Source organism: Bombus bifarius, unplaced genomic scaffold (assembly GCF_011952205.1).
Source record: "Bombus bifarius isolate JDL3187 unplaced genomic scaffold, Bbif_JDL3187 scf7180000008422, whole genome shotgun sequence".
Taxonomy (NCBI): domain Eukaryota; kingdom Metazoa; phylum Arthropoda; class Insecta; order Hymenoptera; family Apidae; genus Bombus; species Bombus bifarius.
In genome coordinates, this window is record NW_022884652.1 from 419,035 (window position 1) to 432,784 (window position 13,750).

The following is a 13,750-nucleotide window of genomic DNA, read 5'->3' on the forward strand; positions in this document are numbered from 1 at the left end:
GCGCTGGGCTCGTCGACATTAAGATAATTACTTTCCAGCAGGACGTGCGCGTTCATTGTTGCCGTTACCGCGGCAGAATGGCATTATGCATTGTCAAGAAGAAAGTGAGGGAGTGCGTGGCTAGAAGGAGGGTGAACGGGGGCGCGAGGTAGTGCAAGAGGAGAGCAGAAGGGTAGAAGGTACACTCCTATACCTTATATATCTTTATATACCGTTGGTATACCTTAGCCCGTGGGTGGAGCATTATTCCGTCAGTTCCATGTTTCGCCATTGAAACTAGCACGAGAGGGGAGGGGGCTTGGAGAAGGAGGCGAGTTTCTGCTTTCTGTTTCTCGAGGAAGAGCCAAACGCCAAGAGGGGTGGGCATCTGCCGATGTATCCAACAGCTTTCTCCAGGCCCGACGCCATTAATGTAATTATTTCCACCGAGTGTTCCCGCAGCCTCGAAACGCTTCGCGGGAATTGAGACTGATCAGTCGGCTGCTGCACCGAGAAAGAATCCGCGCTTTCCTCGGGGATGCGAATGCCTTCGCGGCTCTCCATTTTCCTTCTTCCATTTTTCACGTCCCTGCGCCCTGTTTCTCTGCGACACCTCGGGGCCTTTCCGCTCTCGACACTCTGTGTCTCCCTCCCACCCCCGTAACGCTTACGCGTTCGGTCCTTCGTGACAACCGGAGGGATGGATGACTCGTCAGAGCGGTGACGAAGCGTTAAAACGAGACGCGCTTGTCGGATTTGTGTCGCTCGCTTGCAACCACGATAATACCCTGATTTCGCGTAATGGGTTTTGCTCGTAGTTTGTCGCTTTCTGATTCTCTCTCTCTCTCCCTTTTTCCCTCTCTCTTCCTCTCTCCGCCTTCTATCTGTCTGTCTCTTCTTCGTATTCCACCTGAAAATCGCGAATTCTTTTGTGGAACTGATGACACTTTGTGCGGCGTTCGCGTATACACACGCCTCGTTTCTTCTCGGAGCGCTTTCGAGAAAACACTTCCCTTTGAGGAGTTCCTGCGAGGAGCTATAAGAATCGCGGAAAGAGGGTGTCGACGCTGATGAATTCACGAACTCTTCGTTTCTGACACGCCGTCTAAATGTTTGAAAATGCATTTCTCGGAGCAAGGAATTTCCTTTCGGAAAATGTCTTCGTGTAAGAATAAATCGTGGATTCTTTTCTTTGATGCATCATTGTGTACGACTGACATTCGCTTTCTTCTTCCTCTTTCTCGACGCGAAGTTGCTGCTCTTTCGAACAGGTATTTCGGTTTCGTAACCTCGTTGAATGATCGACGGTCAAAATTGTCCGTGAAAACAGGTCGGCTGAATGGCTTTTTAACCGGGAAATTGAAAAAGTGGAGATGCAGGCGGGCTAAATTGTCCGTTGAGGATTAAATCGTTCGGAAAAGAGAGTAAATTCGTGTTCACGTTGCATCATGTCCGTAGCGGAAACATTTATCGAGGAAGATGGTTTTGGGCTCATTCCCAGGCCAGATCGTAATAAATATAATAAACCATTCGAAATTGTTAGAAGGTAAATCACACATATGCTGCCGGCCATGAGGACTTTTATGCTCGTTGTACTATGGTTCACGAAAGTATAAAATTATTAAAAAATGAAAATTTCTACTGAATATTTCTTTCTAGACAGCAAACGTTCTAATATGAAACCTTATTTCCGGCAGTGCATTCGATATTTCCTGTTTCCTTACTTTATTCTTCCATTATTTGCTCCGTCAGATACACAATGACGAACAAACACAAAGCATCGGTGCAGTTGATATCTTGGGGCGCTGGTATTCAAGCTATTAAAGTTCCAAATCAATCAGGAATTTTAGGTGATGTTGTTTTAGGATTCGACGATATGGAGGGTAAAAGAAAAATTCGTCAAAAATTCTTTAAGTGTCAAAAATGAACAAACAATTTGATTATTGTTTTCGAGAATTCATTCGTGAAAAATATAATCAGGTTATTTGAAGAACAGGTACATAGGAAGTATAATCGGACGAGTGGTGAATCGCATTTCTTGTGCCAAAATGAGGATTGAAAACAAGATTTACTGTTTATCTGCGAATGATGAAAATGGCTTTGACCATTTTAACGGTGGCTTCGTTGGATTTGATAATGTTAATTGGAATTCTTGCATAATGAAGAAGCATGTGGTGAATATTTTCATAATTATCCTTTCAGTTATCAGTTTTTATTCCTATCTATTTAATGCAACAGGTTATGTCTCACGTAAGTCCAGCAAAATACGAAGGATACCCAGGAGATATGTTAACGCAGATTAAATATTCTTGGACCGACGATAATCAACTTCTTATGAATATTCGTGCTACTGCTACGCAACCAACTCCTGTTAACATTGCTTCTAATTGTTTGATGAATCTCGCTGGTCATGTAAAGTTGAATTAACATTACCTACTATGCTCTTCAACTCGTTCAATTCTATTTATACAACATTATCCTATTTTCTGCTTATGCAGCATGGTTTTAATTTCATGCTTTATTATAATTAAAGAATTTTTTTACAAAATGGATCTATAGGTGTATATGGTAAATATGTAAGAGCTGAATGTATGTTCAGCATGTTTAAGTCACTATTTTATTTATTGAATCCCTTTTTCCAGAAAGCTTCTCTGAATTTGGTTTGAAAGTAAAAATGATTCGTTCATTTGAAAGTTCGTTCCGATTTACATTTCGATTCGATAATTTATCGAATTATATAGGTGGTATTTTGTTCCACACCTTTTCTCCACCTTTCACGCAAATTGGATATTCCATCCTTCCAGAAGTTGTCACGTTTTACGACGGAAAACATTTCAGTATGATCTTTCATGTCAACCAAATTTCTTAGAAATTGGAACGGACTTTCTGCAGCGACCCGATATATATAGTAAAAAATAAAATCACAGTTATCAAAGGACAATTGTTAATCAAATTATTTCTTTCTGTTTTTGCTACAGGCTGCTGGTTCACGCGAATTGAAGAAACATCTAATTTCGTTGAACGCAGATAGCTGGACACCTGCGGATATTAGGAACAATTTGCCGACAGATGCTATATATCCAGTTGATCGTACAGTGTTCGACCTACGTTTACCGACTCAGTTAACCAAGAGGCGGCTTTACATCGTACCAGGGGGTGGTTACAATCAAAATCTCTGCATAAATAGTCCCAGCAGTTGGTCTTACCGATTTCACGCTAGGTAAGTGTAGAAACAGTCAACTTACATACACAATCGCAGAGTAAACTTTACCCTTAGTTTTACAATCAATTTCTTTTTATAGCGATTTACCTGTTTTTTTTTTTTTTAATTTTATTATACTATGTAGCTACTTCATAGTTTAATACTATTACCATTGTCCTATAATATTATTTCAGGTATAATTATAAATCTATAATTATAAATCAATAGAATACTTTATTCACGATATACGAATTTATAGCTTTTTCACATGTCAACGTTATTACACAGCCGTAATATAAAACTACCCCAAAGTGTACTAAAGTCATATAACCGTATGATAGAAATATAGACATTTGAAATTTGCAGACGTTTGATAATACAGATGCTTTATATTAACTCTCGGTTACTTTCCATTAATATAACCCCCTTTTCCCTCTTTTTTTCTCAAAGAATAATTCACCCTGGTTCAGGAAGAACTTTAGAAGTATATTCGAATCATCCAGGACTGCAATTTTCCACCGGAAACGATTTGCCAGATCCTGATTGTAATTATCCACCTGATTTTGAGGATTACTGCGATTGCACGGATAATGTTAGATAACTTGCTTTTGAATGTTCATAATCAAAATCATCATAAATCTATGGAATATTGAACATCTTCATTACAGGAGCCGAAAATAAAAGAACAACAAAAAGAAATTTGGGGGAAGGATGGTGTACGATATCAGAGGCACGGTGGGTTCATTTTGTCACCACAAAACTACCCCGATGCGGTCAATATAAGCAATTTTCCTCCTTGCATACTTTATCCTGGCCAGGTTTACACACACGATGTAACATATAAGTTTGGTTTATTGTCAGAAAATTTAGATATGCCCACTTGAATATTTACTAATGAACTATGAACCAACTCATGACAACATCGTCTTTACGCAACATCTCATTTGCAACTTTCTTTCGGTTTATATATATTGTCAAAATTTTGTTTTAACATTGTGCTTGTGAAAAAATGTTTTGCTTAATATTTTTCTGAATCACTATTTCTTGCTCCGCCTATCTCCTACAATTTAATAATTTTAATTTATAGAAATTGAAATATTTATACCACGGTGGTGGTATTTTTATCCGAATTATAGGAGTTTTTCTTTAAATCCAAACACATACAGTGAGTTAATTTATCTACATGTACCGATAATGTTGCGTTTGCGCAACTTTAATCAATTATTTCACTATTTGGTCTTGAATAAATTAAAGGGTAGATCAATGAATATTAGTAAAAAGAACGTAGATTTATAATACATATATTTGTGAACCATCTCGGCTGGAATAATCTTCTTGTCCGCGCCGATTGTACAAAATTATCCGTCATAGTCTCAGAAAATTATTCACATATTTATCGTAAGAACGATCGAGTGTGTTCGCCTTAATGACACAATTAAGGTTACACAGTGATCGCTATTAATTAAATTGTACATATTATCGGGTCGATTAACATTACCTTCCTTATATAATTCTCTTTTAATTGTCCTGAAGGCACTTTGTGCAACTGTATGAGAGAAATATAGACATTTATCGAGAACCATCTACAATTTTGGTATAAAATTACCGATCTCGTTATTTGTGTGTTGATAATCTCGATTAACCCTATATGTAGACAATCAAAATGCTGTGAATTTTTGCTATTTAAAATTTTTGCATAAGTTTTGACGTAAAAATATCGAATGATCGAATGAATTCAGAGCGATTTTCGGGTATTTTCGCTAGAAAATAAAAAGTTTATCAAAAGAATTGCCGATGCTAGGGTTAATTTAATCTACGATTTCTACATCAGTTCGCGCTAATTCGTTTTGTTACCTGCTAGTAGACTATAAACGTTTATAAATATATAAAGCTATGTCTGTATATGTATACATCTTTTTCATTTACTTAGGTTTAATAGAAAAATTCATTTCCGTTTTGTACATCCCTAGAGTGTTATTTCTACGTGTAACATGTTACTGCGGGCAGTTAAAACATACGGCAGAGATTCTGAGGGCAGTTTCGTGTTTCCATGTGTATTTTTAACATTAACCTATTCCTTTTAATATTTTTCTACAAAACATTTGCATTCTCGATTATTTACTCGATTATTTCAATCGTTAAATATCAAATGTTAAAAAAAAAAACAACATATCTATCGTAAAAAATAAAAATGAACGAAAATACGTAAAAGCAGAGGCAGTGTTAAAGAATCATTTTACATAGCAACGTAAAAAGAAAGAATAAGAATAATTATTTGGCAGTGAGACGACGCGAGTCAGGCTGCAAATGAACACAAATTTCAAAGCGTCTAATTCGAGAATGGAATCGTGCCTGTATAATACTCAGCCCGGCAATCTCTCGTTCCCGCTCGGATTAGCTTCCGTTTCGGTATTCTGAGTGGCAACGTAAAAATTGACTAAAAGAACCGAAACATCGAACAACGTTTCCCTAAGAATTACTCGGTTACTATTAAGTGTACTCTAAAGGTCAGAGGCCTTTCCCAGACCTCGTTCTCCTCGCTGATGCCGTTTCGTGGACGTCCATGGATTACCAATCGGAATTGACCAGGTTCCTTTAATCGATTGCGGAAGTGAAGAGCCGATATCCCGTGCTCGTTCACTATCTCAAAGTGGTTGTCGTTGTTTCCTTTAACTATCGTGTATTCCATGTCTTCGTCCTGCAAATAGATACAGAAAATTATAAATTGCAAGAGGAATAATTTTAGAAATAATTACTTTTGAAGTTAACGTTGATAGAAATTAGAATTCTTAAAAGTATTTCTATTGAAAATACATTTTCGCGAAATGAAAGATCATGAAGTTTCTTGTTTGAAATCGGTTTCTCGAAAAATACGCTTTTCCCAATTTTGTCACTCTTCTAACAAATCGACGATACAAAAATTTTGAACGAACCTTGACAGCCGGCTGCAATTTAATGATTCTCATTCGGTGCCGGGTCTGCCTCAGACTGATTTTAAGAACATGTTCCTCGCCATGATGGTGCCTTTTCGCTGATCTGGCGAACCGCCTCTTTATAATTTCGTTTCTTCGTGAACTCAATTCTTGGTCCATCGATTTCGATCGTGAGTCTCTTCTGTGTCTTCCTTTGCCATTGACCTGTTTGAAAAACAGCGATCGACTCTTTTCACCTGTTCGTTTGATCGAAGTAAAATGATTCAGTTTTAAGATCGAGCTTTGAGATACCTTGCAAGAGAAGCAACCTTCTGTCGATATAGTTTTATCATCCGCAGGTGGTATGTGATAAGGATCTGGATTTATCACGAAGGTGGGCGCGTTGCTAATATCCTCGCCGTAATGTCCTTGCGATAGTGGGTTTATCGTCGACAGACAATGACCCTGGTCGTCGAAATGAAAGATACCAAATTCAAATAAAATTGAAGTTTCAATTAAAAAATGCAAAATCCGTGTATTAAAATTAGATTACGAGGTTAAAGATGCAAAATTCAAATATTGAAATTTAAAATACGTAGTTTAAATATTACAACTACATTATTTTACAAATGCGAAATTCTTCTTTTGTATAATCTATTTTTGTTTAAATAAAACGAACCTGTCCAATTCGTTGATATCCAGTGGGACATCCACATATGAAACCGTTAGCTCCATTGGGAGTGCATCCAAAGGCGCAAGGACTTCCGATGCACCCGGCGCTAACCTAAACCCATCAGCATCTCTTCTTTAACATCCATAGTACTTCAAATTGTGATTGTTTCTGAACACAGACACTTACCTGAACACATATTTGCAAATTACTATCGAACTGGTAACCATCCGGGCAGCCACATTTATAGCTACCAATCGTGTTGATGCAAGTGTTGTCCCCACATGGAGATGTGTTGCATTCGTTTTCGTCAATACACTGATTATAGTAAAGATGTTGAACGAATCCTTCGGGACATCCGCAACGGTAGCTTCCCATAAAGTTCTACGAGTGTAATCAAGTAATTAAAAATTTGCTAATCCCAGTAAACATATAATATATAATACTCCATAAAATTTCAACAGAATTGTGTAATCTTACTATGATCTTGGAATTTTTACATTTCAATCTTGCTTTCATTTTAACAAATAAAAAGGTTCTTAATATTCTAAGAAATATCTTTCGAGTAGTCATATGTATCAATAAAAATTCCATCGTATTTTTCTCAAATTTCAGATATTTTTCGATACCAGAAAAATACAAAAGTGCAGCGGTGTTAAATTTAAATGATGCAGTCTCGTTACTTAGAATTAGAATTTAAGCGAAGACTATCGTAGGTATTTAGATATTCAAACGACGAGTAAGAATCATTTTTCTATTTCGTTTACCTGGCAACCGTGTTCGCACGTGGTATCGTCAGCGCACTCGTTCTGATCCACGCAGATTCGTCCAGATTGATCGAGCTTGAATCCTCTCGGACAAATACAACGGAAACTGCCAAGAGTATTGACACAAGTACCCGGTTTCGGACAAGTTCCAGCCTGCTCGCACTCGTTTATATCTAAAAGATATCGAATTACGTAATTTCCGATAAAGCTGGATTAAAAGTTGTTTAACTTTCTACGAACCATGACAAGCATCTCCATCTTGCGTATAACCTTCCTGGCAGCCACAAGTGTAACTGCCTTGAGTGTTGATACAATTCTGTTGGCACAGATGATTTCCAGTCGCACATTCGTCCAGATCTCTACAACTGACGCCATCAGGATTTAAGATGAAACCGGCAGGACAGGAACAGATGAAACTTCCTTCCGTGTTCTGGCAATTATATTTGCATGGCCTTGGCGTTAGCTCGCACTCGTTTATGTCTGGAATTGGACATATTTCGTGAAGTCAATTTTATTGATAGATAATTGTTGATGATAATATGAGTATATCGTAATGTCATTGGATGTATTTGAAGGAATCTTATATCTTTGTATATCCTATTGAACGCTATGTGCAATCTGTGAATTTTTGTATTTTCAAATTTCTAATTACCATTAATCTAACGAATACCTACCAACGCATTGGGTTCCAGATTTATCAGCCTTGTAACCCTTATTACATACACATCTATAAGAACCAAGCGTATTGATACACAACCCGTTTCTGCACAAGTCAGGAATCGTTTTACATTCATCGATATCTGAAAGAAATTTTCGTTTTCGGATTATATATAAGTTGAGTTATAATTGAAAATTGTTCCACTTGAAGGAAAATTCAAGTACCTTGACCGTCTATTGAAAAACCTTTGTCCAAACAGAGTTCGTTATAATTGTCAGAATCTTTGGATGGACAAATCTCACAATACGGGCCCCAAGCTGCGCCCATTGTGCAACAACAGTCTGCTTTTGTCACTGTCTTTACGTCGGAAGCTCTTGTGGTGCATCTGCCAGCGATCGTTTGCAAGAAACAATAACCTATTCTGCGATCTGAAAACAATGTTGGAACTTAATATCGAGTAGTTTGATACTTGTTTCCTTTTTTTAATTTTTAATACCTATGCAAGATTTTCCATCGGGACTCTGTTCGAAGCCATCATAGCAGAGACATTGATAACTAGCCTCTAGATTGACGCATCGACCATTTCGACATAGGCCTGAATTAATCGCACATTCGTCGATATCCTTACACTCGTCAGCCATACCGATTTGTTGATATCCAGGTGGACAGATGCACATAAAGGAACCAATAAGATTCTTGCATTGATATTTGCAACTGTTCGCTGGTGTTGCGCACTCGTCCACGTCTGAAAAGATAATTGTACAGCGTTTAATCCGGTGATTTAATTGTCAGAAATCTCAGAAAAACCGTGACAATGTTTCTCGCATTATTTTTTAACACTATAACTACATACTTAGGCGCGAGTAAAGTATCAATGAAATGAAAATAAGATGCGTGCGAGAAAATGTATAATGCAAAGAGAAAAACAAGCTTTATATTCCACAAAATGTTTTAAATGATACGTTGTACGTATATAATATTCATACCTATACAATGTCGTCCATCGGGAGCCAAAGTGTAACCATAAGGACAAATGCATCTGAAAGAACCAGGCGCATTGTGACACCGGAACGCGCACTGGTTGCCGATTTCCAGACACTCGTTCACATCTTCGCAAACTTGATTTACTCCAGGAGTGAATCCTTCGTTACAGGAACACTCGAAACCACCGTCAATATTCGTGCACGTTCCATTGCCACAGATATTTTGTTGGGACAAGCATTCGTTATTATCAATGCAACGCCTGCCACTTGCATCTAATACGTATCCAGAGGGACACTCACACCGGAAGGAACCATCAGTGTTGATACACTCGCCACCGACACAGGCGTCTGGCATGAACAGACACTCGTTCAAGTCGATCCCTGTGTCATCTCTGCCTGGTCCCTCCGGACATAGCCTTTTGAATTCCTCTGTATAAAAAAATGTACACAAAAATTTAATTAGACTAAATTATCTATCGTAGATATAGTATCGTCCTATGTATTTAGTTCTATTGTTTAATCAATGATTTTTATCACCGTTTATTAAGATTTTGAGGTATTTTCTACTTATTGTTATTCTTAAAAATTATTTATAATAGAAGAAGTACTTACCGCTGTCTTCTGGAGGACACTCTTCGCAGTATTTCCCCCACGCTTTTCCCATAGTGCAACAACAATGTTTTTTCGTCATGGCGCCTGTTCGAGGAGAAGAACATCGTGCACCGTGTCTTATATACCGATCGTAACAGAGTTCTTCTCTGACATCGATGCACCGCATCGAATTTGGTTTGTCGCTTAGTTTGTATCCAACAGGACATTCACAGATCACTCCTCCTTCTGTATTAATGCAGCGACCGTTTTCACAAATTCCTTGCGTCTCCTCGCATTCGTCCACATCTGATATATAAATTTCAATTATAATTGAAATATTCGAATCACGTTACGTAGTCTGTTGAATATTTTACTCACCGACGCACTTCTTTCTCGTGTGATCCAACTCGTAACCCGGAGGGCAGTTGCATATGTACGATCCCATCAAGTTCTGACATTTTCCTGGTGACGGACAGAGTCCAGGAATCTGATGCAATTATTCGTTTTGTGATATTTTCAACAAGATTTCAGTCAGTTACGGTATTGGATTAGTTAGAATCGTGAAAAGTTTTGTTCCTACGAACAACTTACTTCGTGACACTCGTCGATGTCTCTACAGTGCTGACCATCTTGGGCCAACACATAGCCATCAGCACATTCACAGTTGAAAGCGCCAATCGTATTTCGACATCTTCCATTGCGACATAGGAATGGCATTATTCGACACTCGTCGATGTCTGTTCAAAAAGTTTAGACATTTTATTCGTGAAATAAGAGCAGAAGAATTTTGTGGATAAAATAGAATTTACCAGCGCAATCATTATTAGGGCTTAGCTTGAATCCTTGATAGCAGATGCATTTGTACGATCCAAGTGTATTTACGCAAGTTCCATTGTTGCAAATATTCGGATTGCGTTGACACTCATCGATGTCCACGCAGTTATCTCTATCTCTCGTTAATGCGAAACCAAGACGGCAGACGCACTGGAAGCTACCTTGCAAGTTGTTACATGCACCATTGTTGCAAATTCCGGGTCGTTCGTAGCACTCGTCGATGTCCACACAGTCTCGTTGGCTGAGGCCTAGTTTGTATCCTGCTGGGCAAACGCATTCGAAGTAACCTTGCTTGTTTATACATTGCGCGTTGCCACTGCAAGGATTTGGAATCTTGAATGAAAAAATAAAATAGTTGAATAAAAATATTTTGAGAAATATACCTAAATAAAAATAGCCATCCAACGAAAGAAATCAACACTGAAAAATATACGTATAACTAAATTGTGATATATGTTATATAATATAATAATAAAGATATAATTGAATTTTTGTTATCACTTGATTGCTAACCTTTTACATTTAAGGCAATAGTACTTATAGGTCGAAAATTATTTGAAAGATTATGTTACGTTGTTTTACCTGCAAACATTCGTTTTCATCGATGCACTGATGCGAATCCTGATCATACACGTATCCTCGATCACACTGGCACTCAAAACTGCCAGGAGTATTCATGCAACGACCGTGAGTGCACATTGTTGGCATAAGGGCGCACTCGTCGATTTCTTCCGTATGATTCGTTATGGGATTCATTATTTGACCTGGTACCATGCCACATAGAATGTCGTGCTCTCCTAAACGATACATTTAATCTTAATAATTAGAGGTTAATTCGTATTAATATGACAATTATTATTAAGCAAGAAGTGACAGAGATTAAAAAAGCAGAACATCGGTATTTTATTAATCTCTATAATGGGTATCTTATTAAAAAGTTTCTCGGATCTTACGAGTTCTATCAGCTGGACATTTCTCACAAGGACTTCCCCAAGCAGCTCCCATGGAACAACAGCACAACATTTTCGTTTGTGGTTGCATCATGGAATTGAAACATTGACCATCCTCGTAATTTAGGTAACACGATTCCTTTCGCATATCGACACATTCCTCTGGGAAAATATTCAAGTTTATTAAATGTCGGAAACTTTGTTACGCATATAATAACACGAATGATATTTGCTTACTTCCTCCTGGCATTGCCATATATCCTTCTGGACATTCGCAATGATATTTTCCTTGATCGTTGATGCAGCGACCTACTCCGCATATTTGTGGATGCAAAGCACATTCATCTATGTCTATACAGATGCGAATAATTAAGCCATGAGTTTCTTCAGATCCAAAGTACTTAATAATTAAAATAATTAAATTCAATGATACCTATACAACTGGTTTTAGTGTCATCCAAAATAAAGCCCTCGTTGCAGGAGCACATAAAGCTACCAAAAGTATTAGTACAATGACCATTCTGACAAATATTCTCGTGTTCCTCGCATTCGTTGATGTCCTCTAAAATGACAGTCTCCTGATTGGGTCTGTACCCGGAACCACCGGGACATAATTCCTCGAATTCTTTGGTTCCAGCGCGAGGACACTCCTCGCAGCGATTTCCCCAAGCGTTGCCAATACTGCAGCAACAGGTCGCTTTGGTAACTGAAGAAGCTACGTCGAAGATGCACTGCGGTTTTCCGGTACCGTGTTCGAAGCCGGTGAAACACATCGATTTTCGTCTATCTGTAATATTAAATTCACTTTAAAAATTTGTAAACGTTGAAAGAATTTTGGACATTCGATGCAGGCGACGAAAATGTTTATGTCATGCATCTTTTTAAATGAAAAATGATTCTTTCTTTAAATATTGTAAAATATTACAATTAGTACAAATGGATAAATTTTATACGAATATCAGTTTCCATCACCAGAATTTCCACTTATTTCCATTTCTTTTACTGCACTGAATGCACTGATTTAAGAAATTAATTCTTAGAAAAATCAATGTAAAAAGAGTCACTTACCTACACAGGCGTTTCCAGCTTCGACTAACTCGTAATAAGGCGGACACTTGCAAATATATTTCCCCTGAGTATTTATGCACGTGCCATACTGACATGACTGTGGATTCTCACATTCATCGATATCTGTACAATTTCCACCTGAACCATCCAATTTGTAGCCTTCGTTGCACTCGCAGCGGAACATACCGAATATATTCTCACACCGCCCAAATACACAGAGATTACTGAACATCTCGCACTCGTTTATATCCACACAAGTTTGCTCGTTATTTTCGTCAGGATGCATGAAGCCCATTTCACATTCACATCGAAATGACCCAGGGTAATTGAGACAGTGTCCATTTTCACAGAGAGTATTGTCATTGGCGCATTCGTCGATATCCTTGCAGGCATAGCCATCGCCTCTAAAGCCAGCGTCACAGACGCACTAAAACAATTAGGAATCATTTTCTAATTTTTTTTATTTGCTTATGCAATAAAATTGATTATAATAGCGATCTTCTAATTGTTTCGAACATATACGTATAATATTGAATACGAGAATTCTATTTGCTTGAACTCTATTTATTGAAAATGTTACGTATTGCTTGATTAAATGAATTTCTATTGACTGATCCAATTCTTGAACTTATATTATTTAAATAAAAAATCATATATGTGTGAAGAATTGATAAAATTCTATATCATTATTATTAGTTAATATCATTAGTTAATATTATTAGTTATAATAATAATATTAATAGATAAATATTATTTCACTGTATTTTATTTGATTTATATAATGCGTACCTTAAAGGATCCCTCGGTATTTATACACTGCGCATTAGAATCGCATCCCCCGTTATTCGTTAGACACTCATTGATATCTCTGCACTCAACTCCATTCCCTACAAAACCTTCATGACACGTGCACTCATATGAACCTTGTGTGTTCTGACATTCCGCGAATTCGCTACAGGAATACGCGTTTAAGAGACATTCGTCATCGTCGGTGCATCCTGGACCTTGGTCTGGCTTCACCGAATATCCTTCTTCGCATCGACAATTGTAAGAACCAATGGTATTGTAACATTCACCATAGCCACAAATGTTTGGCCGCGTGGTACACTCGTCGACATCTGAACAGTTATAACATC

The 13,750-nt window shown here is 37.7% G+C and overlaps 2 protein-coding genes across 3 annotated transcripts in view; one reads left to right on the plus strand and one right to left on the minus strand.

Annotated features, from left to right (window-relative positions):
• Nucleotides 1-1,299: 1,299 nt before the first annotated feature.
• On the plus strand, nucleotides 1,300-4,065 carry LOC117212975 (aldose 1-epimerase-like). Its single transcript, XM_033458147.1, has 7 exons — nucleotides 1,300-1,525; nucleotides 1,732-1,862; nucleotides 1,960-2,153; nucleotides 2,218-2,391; nucleotides 2,958-3,199; nucleotides 3,632-3,773; nucleotides 3,850-4,065. Exons 1-7 carry the CDS (start codon nucleotides 1,428-1,430, stop codon nucleotides 4,063-4,065), a joined length of 1,197 nt encoding a protein of 398 aa, XP_033314038.1. The 5' UTR covers nucleotides 1,300-1,427.
• A 401-nt stretch (nucleotides 4,066-4,466) lies between these two features.
• LOC117212979 (fibrillin-2-like) overlaps nucleotides 4,467-13,750 on the minus strand; it is a 30,940-nt gene continuing 21,656 nt past the window's right edge. Inside the window, exons 21-41 of one of the 2 annotated variants that reach the window (XM_033458158.1) lie at nucleotides 13,404-13,732; nucleotides 12,615-13,041; nucleotides 11,980-12,333; nucleotides 11,784-11,897; nucleotides 11,550-11,708; nucleotides 11,179-11,393; nucleotides 10,572-10,929; nucleotides 10,354-10,499; nucleotides 10,141-10,249; nucleotides 9,784-10,068; nucleotides 9,175-9,600; nucleotides 8,685-8,933; nucleotides 8,413-8,616; nucleotides 8,205-8,330; nucleotides 7,771-8,010; nucleotides 7,531-7,703; nucleotides 6,953-7,147; nucleotides 6,773-6,877; nucleotides 6,406-6,558; nucleotides 6,115-6,318; nucleotides 4,467-5,879 (exon numbers count right to left, since the gene is read on the minus strand). In XM_033458158.1, the coding sequence (XP_033314049.1) occupies nucleotides 5,658-5,879; nucleotides 6,115-6,318; nucleotides 6,406-6,558; nucleotides 6,773-6,877; nucleotides 6,953-7,147; nucleotides 7,531-7,703; nucleotides 7,771-8,010; nucleotides 8,205-8,330; nucleotides 8,413-8,616; nucleotides 8,685-8,933; nucleotides 9,175-9,600; nucleotides 9,784-10,068; nucleotides 10,141-10,249; nucleotides 10,354-10,499; nucleotides 10,572-10,929; nucleotides 11,179-11,393; nucleotides 11,550-11,708; nucleotides 11,784-11,897; nucleotides 11,980-12,333; nucleotides 12,615-13,041; nucleotides 13,404-13,732 (4,793 nt within the window). In that variant the 3' untranslated portion in view covers nucleotides 4,467-5,657. The remainder of the gene's footprint in view (nucleotides 5,880-6,114; nucleotides 6,319-6,405; nucleotides 6,559-6,772; nucleotides 6,878-6,952; nucleotides 7,148-7,530; nucleotides 7,704-7,770; nucleotides 8,011-8,204; nucleotides 8,331-8,412; nucleotides 8,617-8,684; nucleotides 8,934-9,174; nucleotides 9,601-9,783; nucleotides 10,069-10,140; nucleotides 10,250-10,353; nucleotides 10,500-10,571; nucleotides 10,930-11,178; nucleotides 11,394-11,549; nucleotides 11,709-11,783; nucleotides 11,898-11,979; nucleotides 12,334-12,614; nucleotides 13,042-13,403; nucleotides 13,733-13,750) is intronic. The other variant, XM_033458159.1, reaches the window with a different exon arrangement.